The following is a 22,463-nucleotide window of genomic DNA, read 5'->3' as shown; positions in this document are numbered from 1 at the left end:
TAGCCACAGGAAGCCTTTTCTCCGGGTGCCTGTTCTGGCTGAAGAAAAGGTGGACTTTCATGTCAACTCTCCCAGGGGAGCAGGGCAGCTCAGCCCTGAACTGTGCTGGGGAAGACCTGTATAAGTAAGTTTCCGAGTCACCGGACTGCAGGGCATGAGGGTATCACTTCTTGCCTGTTTTGTAAATCTGAGTCTGTGTTTCAACTAATGATTCTCATAAATGAGAGATTTTGATGTCATTTATTGGGCAGATACTCTGCAAGTTAACTTCAGGTCAGTAGAAAATTATTATTATCATGCAGTCCTGGGACCATTGTAAAATGGTTATTTTTCGTTTGATCCTTTATGCTGAAGCAGTACATGCAAGGCTAAGGAGTATTTGTTTAGTTCAGCAGGGTTTCAGTTCCTGCAAGGACATGGATATCCATATCGGAAGGAAAGTGGAGAAATTAAATAAGGTTAAGGTGACCATACATAAGCATTAGATAATATGTTAATTTAAAATGGTTAAATAAATAGTCCATGTAATTTAATGGGAAACTACAGTAATTGTCACAGAATGCCCTTTGTAGCTGTGGGACCTGTGAAACCATATGGATACCACAGGCAGCATGGCTACGGGGAAGGTGTGACTGAGAGAGGCAAGTACACGGAAAAGAGGAGCTATTGCACACCCAACTCAGAGAGGTGAAATTCCTGCTGTCCTTGTACAAACTGGAGCAGGGTGGGTGGGAAAGGAAGCCACCAGCTAGAAAAAAGGGGGAATAGATTGCTTCCAGAAAACAGGTGGCAAAAGACTATGCTAACAAATAATATAGTTACATACATCATATGCTTTTAAAACATGATGGCTCAGTTAAATGACAACAGCTGGAATGACTGGATTCAAATAATTTTCTCTCTGATGTCCATTTGTGAGGAATACTATAGAAGAAATTATGCAAGCTAATGATAGTTACGGAAATGTAACTAAGAGAGCTACTGCTTGGAAATTGAAGGTAGGAAACAAGTGATCTGAAATTATTAGGTATGTGGCTGACTGTTTTATGTTAACAACTATAGTTTCTGATTTTGCAAACCCTAAGTCATGCAAGAGTCGATCATGAATGTGATATATTGTATCAGGACAGCAATATATATTAAACGTGCATAATTAGCAAAGCCTTTGTCTATGTTATAATTGAAAATGTTATATCTCCATTTTGGTTTTAAACTGTGGAAACGCACAGAGAAAATGCATCCAGGTCTTTCTATTTTGGTGCAGAAATAATTCTATTTTGCTGTGATGAAAACAGATTTATTCTTTTCATATCTGTAGCTTCAGGAGTTTTGATTAAAAACAAAATCCTTTTTGGTGTTAAGGATAGTTTTTAACTTTCCTTTGTAAAATCTATCCAGAAAACCCCATGCCACAGAAGATAGAAGGCAGTAAAGAAAATGATCTTTCTCCTTCTTTCTCTTTTCCTTTCTCTCCCTCTCTTTTTTTAAGAAGTAACTTAAAATGTGTGTGCTGTGTAAGAACGTGTGCTGAAGTTTCATGTTTCAGGTAATCTTCTTTAAAATAATGGGAGTATAGATTGCATCAGTTAGTTTAAAAACTGCTATGCTATTGGTAGGGAGAAAACGGGATTAGAGCCAAAATTTGACTGTGTTACTGCCAGAGTCTGTATCAGATTTAAGACACATGCTTCTGCAAGCTTCCATGAAGGCTGTGAAAAAAGTTTTAATACAGAGTTGGATTACAGCTCTCTAGCTCAAAACATTGGCCATTACACTACTATCTTAAAAGGCTGCTGTAACACGGAGCACAAAATAGAGAGATCTTTTAAATTTTCTGGACCACAGATGGATTTTGAATACCTCTTTGTGTCCTGATGGAAGATATATCAACTTTATTAACTGGAATCCATACCTGATTACTTGTGAGATTGCATACAGATATATATCTATTTAAACCCTTATCATGATTTTCTTTCAAGTATATCTAAAAGCTACTCTAAGAAATGACTAGATGAATTAGAAATCACTAGATGAATTTATAATTGYTTTGAACAGTAAAGAGCAAGATACTTACTCACATACGCTGGAATTCTTTGTGAGTTTATAATAGAAATTCTGGAAGCTTTCTTTTTTGAATTGGTGATAGAGAAATGCATTTCAAAACAGACACTTCCAGCTGTATGACAACGACTGTGTAGTAACCTGTGGATCTTAAACATCAGAATGTACAAACCGTGGGCAACTGTGAATATTTTCATGGTGTCTTTTCTACATCTGCTGCAAGGATCTGATTATGAGAATGGATCTGTGAAGGTAGGTGATCTTTTCTTCACTATCACTGTGAATAATCCAAATTGCCAGAAGTATGTAAATTTAATGTGCAAGGTGGTGGTCTTTTTGCTGTTTTTTTTTTTTTCTTTTTGTGTGTGTGTGGTTGTTTAGTTCCACAGAAGTTTAGCAGTCATAGAGGAAAGAGAATCTTTAATAAAGTTTAATCTGTACTCAGGGTTTAATATTTTCTTTTTGCTACTTATTATTGTATACTTTCTTCCTAAATAAACTTTTAATATCAGTTATCCAAAATAAAAAAACAAAATCTAAATAAAAATGCAAGTCAGAACATTTCAAATACTTGTTAAATGAACTCCTTTATTTCAGGAATGTATGGTTTCAGGAATTAATATCCTAATATTGAATTTTTTCTTCTATAAACACTTGTTCATCAGTTGTTCACTTGTTGCTAGAAATCAGAATTATGTCTTCTTTTGTTTTATTAGGAAGTATTACCCAATACTCTAAATTAAGCAGGTACTAGTAATAATAGAGCACACTGCCTGGGAATTAACCTCTCTTCTGAATGGAAGACACACAGCAAAATTTGGGGTGAAGCCTCACCTTGAGAGTAGGATTTTTCAGATCTGACTTTCTGAGACAACGTGAGAACATCCAGGACCATCATTTCTAAAAATCAGAACAAAAAGTGGAAGAAGATTCTCAGCGTGCAGTGTGTCCAAAACATGATTAATTCGGTGTGTGGTCCAGAACAAATTATTTGTTTTTCACCAGTAGAGCAAAACAAGTTAATACTTTTGTTTTCACTTCAGAAAACCTCCTGCTTGCAAAGTATGACCACACACTTGTCTGTGAAATGCATTGCATGCTGACCTCTGTTTTAGAAAAGAAATGCTAAGTTATGTGCTTAATTACAGATTCCTGTTGCCAGCACAAGAAGTTAGTGGTGAGCGATGTGTGCTTCAGAGTGACTGATGACTAACCCCTTTGCCTGCTCGCCATTCAAGAGCTTTTAACTTGCAACTTCAGTAACCAGTTCTTTGAAGGCATTAAGACCAGTGTAATCAGTCTGTACATACAGTACCTTCATACACTGCATGACAAATCACTGGCTTCTTACATGAAAGAATCACTTTATTTAAACCAGAAAGCAATTTCTAATAGAGAATACTAACCATTGTGTAACTGGATATGATGATAATTCTGTTTTCACATAGGACACAAGTTTATTCAGCATATTAGTAAACCTCTAGTTAGTGTCTTTAACTGAATTTTGAAACCATATCCACTTTGCCTAGAATAAATGCAAGAGCTCTTTCTGCTGCTGCACCTAGTTGTTATGCATAGTTTATAGTTTATTCACTGTGATAGCATTGTCTGTCCAACAGATGCACAGCTTTAATTGTTTTAATTTCAAGTTAGCTACTGATATCAAGCAACCACAGTCTAGCCATAGGGTATTCTTGCAATATAATAAATCACCATTTATTTCCAAGACTATCACGAAGGAATAGTGTAGTTCACACTATAAAGGGCTGTGTTTCACATGCATTGGTTGGTGATTACCAAAACAAAAAGTCATTTTCTCTGCTTGCTCAGATTCTTTCTGTATGGACAGAGATTCTTGGCTGAGTTGCTGGTKACTTTTGTTTTGATGTTTTATTTAGTATGTTAGATTTCTGGATTGTTTTGGCATTTATGACCCATGGGTTTTTGTGTGCACACATATATCCCACAAAAAATCCTTCATGTTACAGTGTTTAATGGTACACAGGGCTACACCCATTCTTACTGATGTGCCTCAATTTTAGTTGCAGAACACAGAAACAATGCATTGTATTCACTTTTCATATCTTAATCTTTTAAAGCTTTTTAAGATCAATGGCAATATTGCCAGAATAAAAGCCACGAAGTCAGGATGTAGGCAATACACAATTAATGAGACACAAGAAGGAGTCACACAGAAGCAACTTGCTGTCTCTATCAGTTGTTATATTAGTTCAAGTAACTAAACTCTACACAGTAGACCTGAAGTTTTAAACCTGTTGATGACTCAGGTGGTRTCAGTGTGATAACACTTGATAGAGTTTTGGGGGGAATTAAATACTTATTTATCCCCCTTCCACAAATATCCTAAATAATATGGTGAAGGTTAAAAATCTTACTTACAAGCTGCTGTAATCTAAGTTATGGTTAACTTTCCCTAACCCAACAGAAACACCATCCTCTTGTGGGTGCTGGCATCTCTTTTTTCCCAGTTCTGCAATAATCCCAGTCATTCCCTGCCCTCCAGTCCCAATTCTTCCCTCCTGTTTCCCTAAGTGATCTCTTCCCACTTCAGCTTTACCGGCTCCCTGACCTGTGTTGCCTGTCCCACTGGCTTATAGTCACAGCTTTTCTGCTTGGGTTCCTTGGGTGCTCTTTGCGCCTTCCTCCTTCCCACTTACTCACTCGTAGGCTGGGATATACTGCCTCTCTCGCAAGCCCTCAGGAGGTCAGTCTCTCCCAGAAGTTTCTCAGTGCCAGTCTTGGTGCCCWAACAGTCCTTTTTGCTTTCCAGCTCTGATCTGCTTATCCCCACTCCCCATCCTCTGCTTCCATCCCTAGCTCCCTGTTTTTCCTTTGGGTTCAGGTCTTCTTGGCTTTCCTTTTCCCTAACCCCACTTTCTAATTGTAGTCTCCTCCAATACTCTCAGGCTTCTGGGCTAGGTCTTACCTTTTTCCATCAGTGTTTATCTTCTTCCCCTTCCACATTCAAATCTGATGACTTCCTTTTCCATATTGCCCAAGCCCAGCAGCCTGAGGGAGAGGAAAGGAGCTTTCAGCTCCATGGGCTGGGCCTGTGCTGACCTGCAGCCACATCCTGCTCAGCTCCAGGCTGGAGTGTGATCTATACAGGCACAATCTAAAGAGAATTTAGCTGGTAAACTCCAGAAAGTCGCTACGGAGCATCTCTGAGTTCCTGTTGTTCTCAGAAGTTATTACATTGCTACATTAGGGTAGATTTTTACAGATACAGCAATAGAGATATCTTTGCCAACAAAGCCTCTTCAAATGTCGAAACTTCAAATTTGTGATGCACGACAAGAGAATGTTAGACATTTACAAATAAGAGATTGGCAGAAAATGTTTTACACAAAGAAAGAGCTTTATCCTCATCTATGGTCAAACCATTTTGGCTGGAAAAAAAAAAAATCTTGAGGCAAATATTTCATGGAAAGTTTCAGCCTGAACATCTAAAGCCTGGCAATGTTCTAAGCAACTGGAACCAGAGCCTTATGATGGGAAGTGGTAGGCAACCTCAGTTTGGGACCACGCAATCATGCAGGTATCAGACATGACTCTAACTAAAATCATGTCAAGGTTGGCAGTAATCCCTCTTTTTCACACTCCAGTTATTTGATTCAGGATGCCAGTCTGACATACTGATTCTTCAGTGAAAAATTAGATTTCCACATGAGTTTTCTGAAGACTGAATATTAATTTTTTCTTCAGGAAATGCTTAAAAAATTCCCTCTTGAAATTGTGCCCTGATGGTCTCATGTTTTGGAATCCTTCAGCTACAGAACCGCAAACTTCACTGTCTCTTTTCCTGTCTCTCCCCCACACATTTTTCCTCTCCTAAAGCAATGACAGACATAGGCTACTTTTTCCAGAATTTTAAAATTAGATGCAAAGAGCTATGTCCTATATTCATCAGAGCCGAGTCGATTTTGCCAAGAAAAGCTGTCAGAGTTGCTTCTGTCTTCCAACAATAAAACTGCCTCTCTAATGAGGCTGCAAGGTCCTGATCTTTGAGAATTTGAGTCTCAACCCTCCCTGCCCTATCCTGCCCTTTATATTAGTAATAAAGTGTTAGGGGGGAAGGTAGGAGAAAGGGACAATTGGTAATGCCCAATTTATAACAGACTCACAGCTTTCAGAGTTTTTTTGCAAGGGTCTCTCCCTGTGATGAGCTCTCATTCCTTTCATTGGAGAGAATCCTATGGCTAATAGGTCTCAACTAGAACTCTACTTCCTGGCAAGAAGAGGGGGGGGTTAGATATTCCTCCTTGCTGGAGATATACATGGCTGCTCTCTGTTGTATGCACTCCTTTTTCACAGCTAAACCAACTTTTTACCTCTGCACCATGCACTGATACAGCCTTGAGTGGCCATTTTTGCTYGAACAGGTTTTCTTAGATCCAATAATTTCATATTGCTACTGAAAGCTGGATAGAAAGAGAAGATACTTTACAAGCTCAGGTGGTATGTAATACCTGTCCACTGGCCTGCTTTGCTGATGGTGGGTATGAAACAGCACTTCCCCATAATCTTCAGTCCCTGCAGCAYGTGAGTGGAGAATGCCTTGCCCTTATGACAGGGTGGAAATGTTGGCGAACCATCATGTTGTGAGCACAAGGAATCAGAAAGCTCTTTGCATCTCTTCTGTCCAAGAGCCATTTGCAGTCTGTCTGTACAATCAAAACAGACTTAAGGGAAGGAACCTGGGCAAGTTTTAGCACAGCTGAAAGGAAGTTTTTGTTTCTTTAATTACCACTGATACTGTTGTTCAGATAGATAGTCAAATCTACACAACAGTCTAATATCCAGTTGTAAATTTTTCTCAGTTTCTAGAAAAGAGATTCTAACAAATCTTCTATCTCATAGCTTCTCTTACTCAAAGACAACTCTGAGAAGTACAGTCAACTGCACAACAGCTAGATAAAGCAACTTTGAAGACTGTTGGAAACAATTTCTCTCTTTAAACTAGATTTTTGATCCTTACATCCAACTTCCTTTCAAAGTTAGCAAACTCTTTGAAAGAAATATTATGGAATTGTGGTTTTCAAAAGTGCTTTATTATCTCGGCTTTGTGACTGCTGCTGTTGATTCTCTGTGATTACAATCTCTGATAGGCATGATGAGCCAAAAACGTGTGAAAATGTACTTACAGCACTCCTGCAGAAATGATTGTGCTTTTCCTTCAGGGGTGGGAAGCTATCGGGGAGGTTGTGAAGAAAGCCAATTTGTTCTGACTTTTATCTGCTTCTGACTTGAGAAGCTACAATGAAGGATAAGAGAACAGTTCTGTATTGTTACCATGCCACATGGCATCCATCCTTGGCTCTTATCAGTTTGGAAAGGAAACTACTAACACACTGCTACGTTAGTGAGAGCAGCTCTCGCTCGTGAGTATTAGCAAAAAATCCCTCCCAGCTGCCATCCCAGTCCACTCCATCTCAGTAAGGATCCTAATGTCTGAATAATACATCAAGCTGTTTAGATTAATCACACACAGCATTTCAGAAGTCCGTTCTGTCAGTCAGCTGCTTGAAATGAAGACAGCACTAATTAAACTTCGACATCAATCGTGGCTCACATCTGGAGCTCTGTAAAACCAAGGCGAGGCCAGAAGGCAGATTTAGAGGGCAGTGGAACAACTTTCTTTTGATTTGTGATCGCAAGGCAATCAAAACAAGCAATCAGCTCAGGCTCAGCGAGTGTTGCTTGTTTGAGGGCTGTTTTCCACAGCCTGCTTGTGCTTTCCCCCTACAGGGATTTGCCTCATATCTAGCCACTGATGTGGTGGTACTGATGTAGGCTCCCACAAGAGGCAAACAGAGCTGGAAGGGAAATAGTCTGTTTGAAAACGGACAAAACTGGTGCAAACTCTGCCTTGTGAGACCCCTGCCCTATTGTCCACAAGTTTTGTTCTTGGTGACTACTGTCCCCACTTTACACTAGATCTGAGTAACGTTCACTTGTGTCTTGTTGCCTCTGGACACCCTATTGGTATCCATTTGAGAAAAATAGATAAGATAGGGTTGTTCCAGGAGATAACTTACTTATTCTCATTAAAACCCTTCTACAGCAGTTTTTTATGATTATCACTAAATGACTGGGATCTGTGTTTCTTTTAGAGCTTCCTCACTGAGCAAGTGAGTCCAGTTACAGAATTGACTATTGTTGTTTCTTGATGTTCTCAATTTGAACAGGTTCTGGACTTTGACTTTGAGATGTAGTCCCAAACTAACTGTACTATTCAGGTCTGCCTGTGGGGAAAAATGGCTTGAGCTATTTTGCTGCAAGGCAACAAACTTATGATACCTTACTTATATGATGCCTTTCCTAAGGAAACCCTTATTCCTCCCAGTCTTCGCCAGCCCCTTGACAATATCCACAGTAATGTGGATTCTGATCTACCTCTCTGACTGCTCCCCTTCTCTACCTACCTCCTCAGCTGTTTTGCAAATCTTATAATTTTTCTTGGGAGTTGGGGAGCTGGGGCAAAATGCCTTGTGTGCTCATGACAACTGCAGAGACCCCATTTGCCCATGGGAATACCAAGCAGAATTTGTCCTTTCTTCACATCCATGTGAAATAGTTATAGATGAATTTCTGTATCAGTGAATAGCAGAATAACTGAGCAGGCTGTTTTAGTTTGCTCACATGAAGAAGATTCAGCTTCCTGAAAGACATCTGCATATTTATTTTATTTCCCCCCAAATGTGACTTAAAGTTTCTGACCATTCAGCTAGTGGTGCAACGCCATCTAGAGTCCTTACATTTCACCCGAATGATACTGAGTAAACAGCACGACACACACAGTTAAGCGAATGGCATTTGGCTATCTAGTGTGGGCACTACATGGATTTAGAAAGGAGTGACTGCCATCCTTGTTATCAGGGTGGCTTTGTCTGAACCATGCTTTCTGATCTGAAGCATACTGCGTTAGTTTTGAGAATTCATTGTCCCTGACCACAGTGCAGTCACTATTTGCATGCAACTGGGGAAGGAATGATATTTGAGTTGCGTTAAATTGCAAAAAGGTTGTATCATGTTACTGTATCATATGTCACATTGCACATAGAGAACGTGCCATACAAGCAGGCAAAATTTTTCACTTTAATTCGCAATGTGACTCAGAAGCCATGTTACTTAGGACACTTTCCTGAACTGCTAGAAAACTATTAGTTAAGAAAAATCACAATTCCAGGAAAATGTGTGCATGTGATTGGGGTAACATAAGTTCAGACAGTACTGGCAGTTGCTCTGCTTTGTGAAGTGACATTCTGAAATCCTGCCGTCCAATTGGCTAGTCACACTTCCATAACATTTATTAAAGTGTCTTGGGTCAAAACCAGAAACCAATGAAGCACTAACTGAAGGAACCTTCATCACATTAAAAAATATTTTCAAATATTAAAAGAATCATTACATAGTCATCTGATTTAATCCAATTCTCTATTGCTGAGACATTCCAAAATCAATGTCCAAACCCCAATGCCTTCCAAAGAATGGACAATCATCAAAAGAAAGTCACTACAATTTGGATATGCTCTTCATAAACACATAAAATATGTAATTTTTGACATGTGTATCCTGTGATAGTGTTAGACTAGCACCTAACATTGTGTACTATGAAGTAGAGCTATATAATGTCTCTAGCTATGTTCTATATTGAGCATCATGTCTGCCTGAACAGATTATAGCAATGCAAGGCAATACAAACAAGCATAGAAATAAAGGTCCAAAAAACATACTGTAAGATTCCCAAAGCTATCAGTAGCATTTGGGATGTATCAGCCAATGACTATCCTAGGCATTTATGACAGAATCCATCTGTGTCCTTTATAGAGCAAATATACTTTGCATGGACACCATAGGAGGGGCATAAAGGTAATCTCTTGGTGTAGATGAGTAGGCATGAAAAGGAAGAAACTCTGCATCAGAGGAGACCTGCTCTTTTTTTCCATCTTGTTTTTCCATCACTGCCAACAAAATGATACACAGTGAAGATGTTGCCTTCAAAATCGTACTTTGCCTGTTGTGAGGGTGTTGTCCACGAGAGCCAGAAGACCTGGCTGTGGGAACAGAGATTTGCTTAATGAGAGAGTGAGTTGATTCTCAAAACCTTTGCTGGCTGAAAACACATGCCTGTCTCCCTGCTTTTGGTGTAAGGGTCTAGCTGGCTAAAAGTATATAGTTGTGAGAGTTATTTTGATAAAATATCAGTCTCTGACTGCTGTAGACATGAAAATGAAATTGAAATAATCTGAGCAGATTTATGCTTTCACCTCAAAATCAAGCAATTTTCTGCTGTTTTAGTCCTTTGCTTCGAATATTTTGGTTCATTCAAACCAAATGAGGATTTTAACAGTGTAAGCATGATACTAAAGTGCAAGAAGTCTGATYTATGTTTGCTGTAGCACCACAAAAGATCTAATTCTAGTTAGAAAGGCCAATCAAAATATAAAACAGCTGTTCTCTTGAAGTCATAGGGTATGATTTAATATATAATATGATTTACTTGTGGAAACGTATTACCTTCAGGTGAACTAGAGGCCATTTTGTTGCCACCTTGACTACTAAGTTTAGGAAACAGGTAATTATGTCTCCTATATTCACTGGGAGTGAGGCTGGAGCCTGGAGGAGGGGAGACTGGAATGAACTTTCTACCATGCTGAACATTAGAGGTAGAACAGTCTAGAAGTTGATTCCTTTCTCCGAAGTTTAGGATGCTGGTCAAATGATATGCTGACAAGGTTTTAGCAGAAGAGGCCCTCAAACATCCTCCCTCCATTAGTGAGAAATGTGACATTCTCAAATGGATGTTCCCCGTTGGTCCCCTGCTCCCTCATAAAATATCTGCAAACCTATTAGTTTTACCATTTTGTGTTTCTCCCAAAATCATATGTAGGGTAACTGTGGGCCTTCCATTTCTGTGCTCTGGCCAGTCTCCATTGCCCTTCCTACAGGACAGGCCACTCTGCAATTTCTCTTCCAGCAGCAGTGACACTCTGCACTGTAGGACGAGTTGCTTGATCACACGATCACCCTTTTCTGACAGTATGCATGGCCAAGGCAGATACTCTTAACTCCTGAGGCAGGCAGAAGATAGGTCTCTCTGAGGCTTTGGATGGGGGAAACAAAAGCTTCTTCTAGTGCCAGCTCTTCTAACCTTAAGCTATGGCTCGGCAAGACGGCACCGATGAGGAGACAGCTAGCCTACAGGCCTTCCACTCAGAGTACCATTTCCTCCTCTGCAGGCACTGCTGGAGTAGCTGGCTGAGTCTTACAGGCACGCAATGCGTTTCTGAMACATGCAGATGTTTGCTGATAGAAGATAAATGGATGCAGCTGCAGAAAAGGCTGTAGTAGTAGGCACATTCCAAAAGTGCAAAACATTAGCAGGCAAATCAAGGCTTCAAAATTTCTGAGACGGCTTTGGAAAACAAAAGTGCTACCTTGGTACTTTACCTCTAAGCCCAAAGAAACCAACTTCTTTGACTATCATAAAACTATGCCTGATGCCACCCTAGGGTTTCTCAACTGTAACACAGTCCTTAACTTATGTTATATTCAGTGAAAGACTGTTTAGGCCATTTCCAGCCTTTTAAAGAAGAAATTCAGCCTAGATGCATATTTTTTGCAACCTACTTGGACAAAATAGCTGTACTCTTTCAAGACAGTCTTTGCTGGAGAAAGCATCCTGTTATAAAATGAAAGCTGGAAGTCTCCCTCACAGACCCAAACTTGACTCTACCACAGACAGCATGTCCCTCCAGATTATTAATGCTGTAACTGTGATGACAGCCTAGATGGATGCCCATTTGACTGGATAACACAGTGCATTGAGAGAGCTTGAACTTTTTTGTAAGGTATTGGAAAAGGTTTAAGTAATTGCTTAAACAATGACCATTTGAAGGTAGAATAAAGTACTGCAAGGTCATGAAACTTAGGTCATGCTTCTGATAATGATGGAGGAGCCCACAGCTGTCACTGAAAAATCCCATAAGAAGCCTATATGTTTCAGAGAACGGTATTACTTGTAAGCCAAAATGTCTCATTGCTTTGTCTCTTTATGGTGACATTCATTATAATTAAAAATAGCTTAAYAGTACTAACGATGTTAGACAGTAATGCACCCAGAAGAGATAGAGTTGGGAATAGGACTTAATGTATTAAAAGTTTATAACTGACAGAGAATCAAAATTCTGATTGTAGTGGAGCTGTTGGAAAGTAGATTATTTCTCTCTCCTCAGAAATGAAATACAATGGTGATAACAAAATTACCACAAGCTGTTTTGTATCAGACGTGTTAAACTCCTCATGCTGAATGTTTATAGGATGACGCTGTTGGTTGTTGATACAGCTGTAAGACACTTTTGCAAGTCTGATGCTTTTAAACTGTACAAGATTCTCTCATGATTTTATTATCCCTTATGCACCACCCCAAGTATACAAGATGCTATATTATAGGCAATACTTGTTATGATAAACCTTGAGAGTGGTTAGACCCTTGCTATCTCAAAATCATTAACTATTACTCTGAGCAATATTTGCTGTTTCCTGGGTACTTCTTTAGATGAATGCCTCCCTCTGTTGTCTTCTACTTAGGCTGTAGACACTAGAGCAGAGATCGTCTCTTTATTCTGTATCTGTATCTGACCCTATACCATTACCCCCTAGGAGCCACAGTAATGTTAAAAATAGTAATGATAATCATGAAATTCCTCAAAAAGAGTTCATATTACTGCAGAGATTCCACACAATCTTGTCATCACCAGTGGGGAAATGGTTAAATGAAAAGCTTTCAGGCATCATTTAGATCTTTGTGTTGGCTTCACAATGGCAGGAGCAGGCCTGTTTTCCTGCCAGAAGAGAACAAGAGTTTTCCACAAGAACTCTCTTGCAATGTAGAGGTTCCCTGGCCAAATCGGCTCACAGTCTGTGCTACAAGCCACAACACAGCTGGGCAGTTAACCCATGGCCTTGAGACAGGGAATGAAGTGGTTTCCTCTGTCTGGCAACTGCCAGTGCTTTCCTCCAGCCAGTCCCAGGCCATTCAGGCCTYGGTACAGTTGTGCTTCCTACTTATTTATATGTGTGTCCCTGAGAAAAGTTGACTGCTGTCCTTCATATGTTGCCTGGGCTTTGGATAAGGAAAGGGAATTTGATCTCATTTGACCACACTCAGCTGAGTGTGATTCATATCGCCTAACTACAGCTGAGCCAGAGACCTGTAAACTCCTCTTGCAAAGTCAGCAGAGAGAAAGAAAAAGTTTGGGGAGACAGTTCTTCTGATGGCCTTTAGAACAAGATGAATATGCACCCAGTGGACCTATTTTTCTGCATTAACTATAATGGGAGTCTCAGATAACTAGTTCATATATTCAGTCAAGTGAATGATACCCATAGGATCAGATTTTTTTATGACAGTAGTGTTGCAGAGAGCCATAGACACTCTGTATCCTGTACAGATACAGTACAACTTGAGCCCCTAACAATGATCAACTCATACACTGTCCCCAAAGCACTTGGAGGAATGCATCAGGGAAGAAAAGGAGGTGTTATTTTCGGGTGTAGCATGTACAACAGCAAAGTTCCGTAATATTTTGATGTCATGAATCATATACCTAGTATTCAAACCGAATTGGGTCTAATTCAGAGAATAGCCTTCAGGTAGCACTGGAATGGGGGGTGTATAGGTTCTTGATAAAAAAAAAAAACTTTTGGTTGTGTCATCTGTCTTCTATATGATTTCTCTTGAACTGAATGTAGCTGCTACTGCAGCATCAAGCACATGACACTCACATCAAAGCTTCAAAATGTTGTTATGTGCTGCCAGTACTGCCTGCCAATGTCCAAGTGCCCCCGCTGTGTGATGAACCCTCCCCCACTAAATTGGTTAATTTTGAAAGATAACTTAACTCAAACCTATTTTGCCATTTTTGTGAATCAACAGCATTCAAAAGAACCATCACTGTGTGTTATGCAGCTACAATCTGCTTTTCTTGGCAAGATAAAGCTGTTGGCTCTTTTTATTGCTGGATCATAAAATGGTGCAAGGTTATTGAGAGGTTTCTTAATCACTTGTCTTGGCCCCAGACATAGTGATAATGTTGAAACTTTCCATTGGTATTTATGCAGTTCTTATCACAATAGTACCTGTGACCCTGACACAGGAAAGCGTTCCTTTTCAGGAGAGCACTTGCAAAGACCATCTGTGACAGACCAGAAAGAGTGGAACCTACAAAACTTTTATTACATGCTTGGGTTCTGCTGATTCACTCAGACATCGGTTTGAAAAAGGTAGGGTACTTTTTCTTAGGCAAGAAACCTAGGAGCTTGTTAAGCATTGGTAAAGGTACAAACTGCTGAGCTGCAACATCTGATTGGAGGTCATCAATACTAACTCTCAAGAACTGGCTCAGTTTGAACAATGCAGACTGCGCTTGAGAGTGTGTATCTCTATGATATGATGCATAAGCCAAATCTTTGACTAGCGTAAATCAATGGGGTAATGAACTCAGTGTCTGTTTTAAACCATCTTCCAAGGTGGGAAAGGCCACTGAATGTACCACTGCTTTTTCTCTTGTTTCTTTCCAATGCTAACTACTTGTAGGGTTTTTCTGGCATTTGAGATTGCTAGGAAGAAGACAGATAGTCCTTTATGGTTTCTTTTGGAAGGATAAAAGTTATAATTATCCAAAAATCACAACGCTAACCCACGTTATCATTTCCTGATGTCAGTGATGTTGCTCATAGCCCAAGTGCAGGAAAATAGATTATCCTCTTTGAGTTGAAGAATGGTTTTGGAAAATATGGAAGGTCASTGCTGTGAAAAACATACAGCTCCATTTAAGTACAAATCTGATTTTTATGTCCTGATATGGGATTATTTCTTATATTTAAAAAAATAATATTAAAAAAGCAGTAAGCTCAAGAGGTAAGGATGAACTACTTAAACCTATTACTTTTACTTTGCATTGATATTGGTATTGACAGGTTCTTAGGAAACCTTTATTGCAGGCAATAGCATATATATTTAGTCCACTGCAGGGTGTACATTTGTGGGCATTTAAAGTTTGTGACATTTGGAGCTTTCCAATGACATGACTCCAAAGGTGATTTGTGTATTTTGGGATCGTGTGATGAAAGTTGTCTTGCTCTTTGCTAGTGTCTCCTTCTCTGTTTTGTCTTTCTCCCAAGCCTTAATGTAGATTTTAAGCTTTTGGGGGCCAGGTTCATCATTTTGCTATCTGTGTGAACACCAAATGCAGTGAGATCCTGTTTCCCAGATAGGTTGCAACCATCACAGCCCACAGCTGCCACAGTGGTGACAGCTCATTCCAGCTAACTCCTAAAATATGGGCAGACCAAAGGGAAGGTTAGTGAGGGCATGTCAGGGAGATAAATGACATGTTCCTCCACAGCAGGAGGTGGAACAGCTCAATATGAATTAGGTCTGATTAGACTCTCACTTGACTCATCTCTTAAAACAGAATATGGGGAAAGGAGTAAACATAAATGATATAAAAACACAGTGGGATCCATGCACTAAAAGATGACAAGAGCAGAGTGGAGGATGTTGCAGGTGGACTAAAACTGAGGAGGGCAAAGGAGGGGCATGTGACACCGTGACAGGGAAGAGGATCTGGAAGGAAGGACTGTAGTTATCAGAGAAAGTCTAAAAAGGCAGGTAGGGGCATCTGAAAAGTGGGACATATAATGTGCAGATGGCTGCAGTCAGAAAGCAGCTCTGTTCCTCTTGCTTATTCTGGGGAGCTGGATCTCCCAAAGATGTCAGTAGAGCGTTGACCTCTTTGCATGCTTCMCCCTGCTCTGCAGCTGAATARGGAGCTTCTCTCCTGTTTGAACACAGGCATACCTCGTTTTATTGCGCTTTGCTTTATTGCGCTTTGCAGATACTGCATTTTTTACAAATTGAAGGTTTGTGGCAACCCTGTGTCAAGCAAGTCTATCGGTGCCATTTTACCAACAGCATGGGCTCACTTCATGTCTCTGTGTCACATTTTGGTAATTCTCGCAATATTTCAAACTTCTTCATTATTATTATATCTGTTATGGTGATCTGTGATCAGTGATCTTTGATGTTACTATTGTAATTGTTTTGGGGCGCCACAAACCGCACCCATATAATCAATAAACGTTGTGTGTGTTCTGACTGTTCCACTGACCAGCTGCTCCTCCGTCTCTCTCCCTCTCCTCGGGCCTCCCTATTCCCTGAAACACAACAATATTGAAATTAGGGCAATTAATAACCCTACAATGGCCTCTAAATGTTCAAGTGACAGGAAGAGTTGCACGTCTCTCACTTTAAATCAAAAGCTAGAAATGATGAAGCTTAATGAGGACGGTACATCGAAAGCCGAGACAGGCCAAAAACTAGGCCTCTTGCACCAAACAGGTAGCCAGGTTGTGAAGGCAAAGGAAAAGTTCTTGAAGAAAATTAAAAGTGCTACTGCAGTGAATACACGAATGACAAGAAAGCGAAACAGCCTTATTGCTGATATGGAGAAAGTTATAGTGGTCTGGATAGAAGATCAAACCAGCCACAACATTCCCTTAAGCCAAAGCCTAATGCAGAGCAAGGCCCTGACCCTCTTCAATTCTGTGAAGGCTGAGAGGGGTGAGGAAGCTGCAGAGGAAAAGTTTGAAGTTAGCAGAGGTTGGTTCATGAGGTTTAAGGAAAGAAGCCGTTTCCATAGCATAAAAGTGCAAGGTGGAGCAGCAAGCGCTGATGTAGAAGCTGCAGCAAGTTATCCAGAAGATCTAGCTAAGATAATTGGTGAAGGTGGCTACACTAAACAACAGATTTTCAATGCAGATGAAACAGCCTTCTGTTGGAAGAAGATGCCGTCTAGGGCTTTCATAGCTAGAAAGGAGAAGTCAATGCCTGGCTTCAAAGCTTCAAAGGACAGGCTGACAGCAAGAGAACTAGAATTAGAAGTGAAGACTGAAGATGTGACTGAATTGCTGCAATCTCATGATAARACTTTAATGGATGAAGAGTTGCTTCTTCTGGATGAGCAAAGAAAGTGGTTTCTTGAGATGGAATCTCCTCCTGGTGAAGGTGCTGTGAACATTGTTGAAATGACAACAAAGGATTTAGAATATTACATAAACTTAGTTGATAAAGCAGCGGCAGGGTTTGAGAGGATTGACTCCAATTTTGAAAGTTCTATTGTGGGTAAAATGCTATCAAACAGCATCGCATGCTACAGAGAAATTCTTCATGAAAGGAAGAGTCAATCAATGCAGCAAACTTCATTGCTGTCTTATTTCAAGAAATTGCCACAGCCACTCCAACCTTCAGCAGCCACCACCCTGATCAGKCAGCAGCCATCAACATCGAGGCAAGACCCTCCATCAGCAAAAAGATTATGACTCGCTGAAGGCTCAGGTGATGGTTAGCATTTTTTAGCAATAAAGTATTTTTTAATTAAGGTATGCACATTGTTTTTTTAGGCTTAATGCTATTGCACACTTAACAGACTACAGTACAGTGTAAATATAACTTTTATATGCACTGGGAAACCAAAAAATTTGTGTGACTCGCTTTATTGCGATATTCACTTTATTGCAGTGGTCTGGAACTGAACCCACAATATCTCCGAGGTATGCCTGTACTGATTTTAACGGCTGTCCACTTGATATCACTGTGAGGGGGAATAAGGTCCTTGATCATCACACAAGGGGTAGGTTTGAGGCGCTATCAATCCTAACACCTTCGTTCAATTTCACATTTTGAAACATCTTTTTGTCTTTCTGTGCAAATCTGCGCTCTTTTAAGTGGAGTTTTCCTGTCAGCCTTAAACAGGGCTTGAATTTAGACTAGTACATAAAAGAAATGCATGGTACTAGCAGCCATATGGCACTTCATTTACAGTATTATCTGAGACCATTAACGTGTTTTCACTTCATGCTGTCCTTTCCAAAACAGGCTGCCTAGAAGTGTATGCTTCAGAAAGATTTTCTGACCACATGCTATTGAGTGCTGCGGTGCCATAATAACAGCGCACCTGACTGAAGAAGTTTAGTCTCTGGTATCAGAGGCCTTAGTGCTACATCCTACTGGAGGGATTGTTGTGTCTTCCACATTCTTTTCCTTTTATAAGGTTTCATTTTTGATTGCTTTTAACTTGTGGATAACAACCCCTACAGTCAAAGTGTATAAGGATGGGGAACATCCTTCTAGATGCTAAACACTCTGTCAATGCCCTAGCAAGTGTTTAAATGAACTTTTTATATGAGAGTATCTGAATAGGCCCAGTGAAGCCAAAATAGATGTGTAAGGCAATATTCACAGTTTGCATTTTGGCACTTAGGTAGATTGGAACAAAACTATGTACTTCTCTTCAGACATTTTATACTCCAGATAGCTGCAGYGGGAGTCATTTGACCAAAGATTCACAATACAGACAGACACCTCATGAGAGCTGGCGAGCTGTGGCTTGCTGGGCAGCCAGCAGAAAGACTTTGGATGAGATTTCATCTAACGTAGGTCAAATGAATCACACTCTAAAAGTGCCTATATTTGCCTGTCTTGGCTCTAGGGGGAGCTGAGGGTAACTAGTTCACAAGATAGGTGTCTGCATTGTAAAAATTTAGAATTATGTGGGATTCATCCCTTTTCTGAAATCTAGGAATCCTCTCTGTTCACCATCCTGCCTAGCGTCAGTAGTGCCCAGGGGGAGATAGTGCTCTTTATATCAAAGCTCTTGTCTTTGTGGGAGAGTGTGTCTGGAAATTCTGTCTTGGATAGGGATTCCTGGGAAGAAGCTATAAAATCAGTTGTAAAATCTGTTCCCTACAAGGAGAAATCAAATATAAAAAGAAGAAACCTTATTATTATGGGATTGTGCAGGTAGACAGGTGGCTATCCTATCAAACCAAAGAGCTTGGATAGGTGTTAGGAAACRTGAAGAGAAGGTAAAGAGAGAACAAACAATAGATTTACTTCAGAATTAAATAGCCTAGGCAACACTGAGCAGAATTAGAATCTACAGGGAAGTGATAACTCAGTTCTAAGGGCTCTATGTGAGTTTTGGATAATCATGGCTCAGTTAATGAGAAATAATTTCTGATGACTGCAAAGGGAACACTGCTAATGAGCACTGCTCATTCTATTTCCTCTGACTGTACTTCTCCAGTTTCCAGTAAAGGAAAAACAGTACAAGAAGAGAAGGAACAACCTACATATATAGGCAGGCTTTGTCAATACCACTATAATGCATCGATATCAGAGGTACATTTTTTAAAGTTTGTAAAAGTCTTGCAATCCAGTTATTAGTGCTAATTATTCACATTCTTTCTGACCTTTTTTGTTCATAAGTATTGAGATGGGCTTTGCAGTTTTCACTACATATGAAATGTATGAGAAATCACTCACCAATGAAGAGTGATCACCTCTGTAGTGGAAGCATCATGGCAGCGTGCTAGATATAATGTTCTGTAAGGGCTTAGAAGAAGAGCAAATAACTTACTCTGAGTTAACTACATAGGGAATTTTAGGTCAGTGAAAGGTAATTACTCAAAAATGAACTTGGCCAGAATGTACAAGCTGACATTTGTATCATTGCAAAATAAATGCTGCAGATGTTTTAATAATGAATAACAGATGTGGTCAGTGCCTGGATTTTATATCTCATCTAAAAGACTTCCTCTAACTGGTGATCATTCCCCCAGTCCCTTCCCCAACATTATACAGAGTATTAGCTTGCTACTAGTTCAGACTGCAGACTACTACCTACTGAATCACCAAATTCCTATTTTGCAGCTTTGCCTTTAAGAACTGGCATTTTATTTATGAGAGCTGGCAGTGCAGCCCTTTATTTGCAAGGCAAAAAGTACAGTCAGCTGCACTACCAAAGAGTATATCTGAGAGCACCAGCCCAGCGCGATACACCCATTCACAAAGATAACCTTTTATTTGGGTTGGAAGTAGTAGTTTCCACCAGATCTGGTGAGTCAGTGGAAATAAATACTCAGTGCCCTGATAAATGCACAAACTCAGATGTTGGAAAGCAGCAGCTGAGGAAATGAGTATTGCTGTGTGGTACCCTACAATGCTAAGTTTCTGTTAAATGGGTATTTTTAAGATGGATAAATGACTTCAGATTGGTGGGGTAGGTCTTTGCAGGGAGCATCCTACCTTGGGAGTGGAGACTGGTCACTTATATCATGGAGGCATTCAGGGGATATCTGTCCCTCAGGAGAATGTGATGACAGCACTGACACTGCTGTACAGCAACAGAGCTCAGGCAGGGCTTGAGGCCACTTTATCTGCCTTAGGGGTGGCCYGAATGGTAGTCAGGACAGGAAATCATAGATATAGCCTGCACTTTACAGCACATTGAAGATGGTGTTTACCTATTCTGTGGATGGACCCTGATACTCAGGGCAGCTTTCAGCTATTACCACTTGCCCTTTCAGTGATGTCACATGATTGGCACCAGAGTTTTTCTGGGAAGGCCCTAAGGTGGCTTGCTGCAAAGGCACATGGGTTGCGCTTGCCAGCTGAAATCATTCAGGTTGTCTGCAGCGGTGACCTGGGATTCCTGCTGATGTGACTGGCCAGGTCAGGCACAATGGAGATGTGGGCAGTGTCTGCCAGGTTCCCCAAGGAGCAGGGATACGAGGAGTGCAGTCTGCATTTGTCAGTCACCTTTGATGACCTGTGATGGGTGAGGAAGTGACTATCTCCCCTTCTCAATTCATGAGGGCAAAAATCCCACAGACTGGTCTGACTCAAGGCACTGTCAAAAATGCGGACATCCCTGTGTGTTCCTGTTTTCCCAGATTTTCTCTGTTGTCCTCAGTAACATGCTGCCTTTTGTACAAGTGCTCTGTGTGCTGCATTATGGATAGGCTGCAAAGGCACTGCCTTTCTGACATGGCCCTTTCCTTCCAGAAGACATCTCTGTCAGCATTAGAGCGGTCAGAACAGCAGATCAGGAGAGCATCCAGCTTGGAAGAGCTGCTTCGAATCACTCATTCTGAGGACTGGAAGCTGTGGAAATGCAGGCTAAAACTCAAAAACCTGGCCAATTTAGACTCCCGCTCTGCATCACATCGCTCCACCAGATTTGCTGCTGCTTTCTATGATATTGATACACTAAAAGGTAGGTGCAGGTCTGCAGCTGAGTCTGGTGTCAGCTTCATGACCACTGCTGCTTATGCAATAAAGAGTTAAATACCAGGGGATTCCTAGAATGCATCAGTAACAATGAGGCATTCATGGAAAATGACATTGTATGAAAGAATGTTAGGCAACAGCCTAAGTATGTCTCCCTGTTTTATGGCCAAATCAGGCTTATTGTTCTCTGTATACTATCCAAAGGAAAGATGTATTAAGTATGGATTTGTCAGTCCACAAAAAGAGAGGGGAAGTAAACAAGCAAGAAGAGTTTGGAATGACTGGCTGAGGGGCCTGCCAGCAGCATTATGCTAAATCTCGGAATTTGCCTGCAGGCAGAAACATGAGCTTTACAGCAGGCATAGAAATTCTTTTTTTTTCATTAGGTGTGCTCTGATATAAGGCACTATATGCATCAGCAGCAATGCCTGGGTGGGAATTGCTGAAGAGGAAAGTACTGCCCTAATCGTGATCTGTTTGATGAAATCTCTATGGAGAGAAGACATAGATCTTGAAACTACCAGCCAACAGCTGAATGCAGGGAATCACAATCTCTTCTCCTACTTGGAGCAAAAGAAGAATACTATTCCCTGTAGGGGAAAGACTCAAGAGCACATATGTGTTCATTGATGTAAAATAAAGGATCAGATAGTATACTTTGTTCAAGGAAGTAAATATCCTGCAGCAAAACCAAACTGCAGATTTAACATAGTGTAGATTGAGCTATTCTTTTTTTGTTCAGTCTTGACCCTGAAGTGATGTGATTATGTCACTTTCCTTTTGGGAAATCAGATATTGCTGATCCTGTTCTACTACCACTTTTACAATAACCACAGCCACATTTGCGCAGTTACTGTCACTTTCATATYTTTTACTTCTACATTTCGGCTAAATTATGACTGAGCAGAGCCCTTAATTTGCTTCTCTGAGCCAGAATACAGAAATGCAGACCTGAATGCCAGTCTAAAAAGTGTTTTCATATGATAGACATAGCTTTCAACCTCTCATAGAAGTTTTTTTACAGAAAAAAACAGAATGCGATAGACACTGCAGAGGACAATTAAGAGGCCTTTAATTAGTGATATGCATTTTATCTGCACACATTTAGAAGTCTATACAGAAATATTAGCAGTCCATAGAGCTGTTACTGTACTGAAGCACTACCCAGTGTCAAATGCTGGATTTTTCTATTCATTGTTGCTCATTTAGTGAGCATCAGCATTTCTGTAAAATTATATTCTTT

At 40.3% G+C, this 22,463-nt stretch overlaps 1 protein-coding gene across 1 annotated transcript in view; it reads left to right on the top strand.

Moving 5' to 3' along the window:
- The first annotated feature begins 1,767 nt into the window (after positions 1 to 1,767).
- The window catches only part of VEGFD (vascular endothelial growth factor D), a 31,741-nt gene continuing 11,045 nt past the window's right edge, over positions 1,768 to 22,463 (top strand). Inside the window, exons 1-2 of the mRNA XM_026087150.1 lie at positions 1,768 to 2,313; positions 20,996 to 21,206. Coding sequence (XP_025942935.1) covers positions 2,224 to 2,313; positions 20,996 to 21,206 — 301 coding nt within the window. The 5' untranslated portion in view covers positions 1,768 to 2,223. The remainder of the gene's footprint in view (positions 2,314 to 20,995; positions 21,207 to 22,463) is intronic.

The sequence above is a fragment of the Apteryx rowi genome, unplaced genomic scaffold, assembly GCF_003343035.1.
Source record: "Apteryx rowi isolate R43461 unplaced genomic scaffold, aptRow1 scaffold_706, whole genome shotgun sequence".
Taxonomy (NCBI): domain Eukaryota; kingdom Metazoa; phylum Chordata; class Aves; order Apterygiformes; family Apterygidae; genus Apteryx; species Apteryx rowi.
This window is presented reverse-complemented; position numbering and strand designations above follow the sequence as displayed.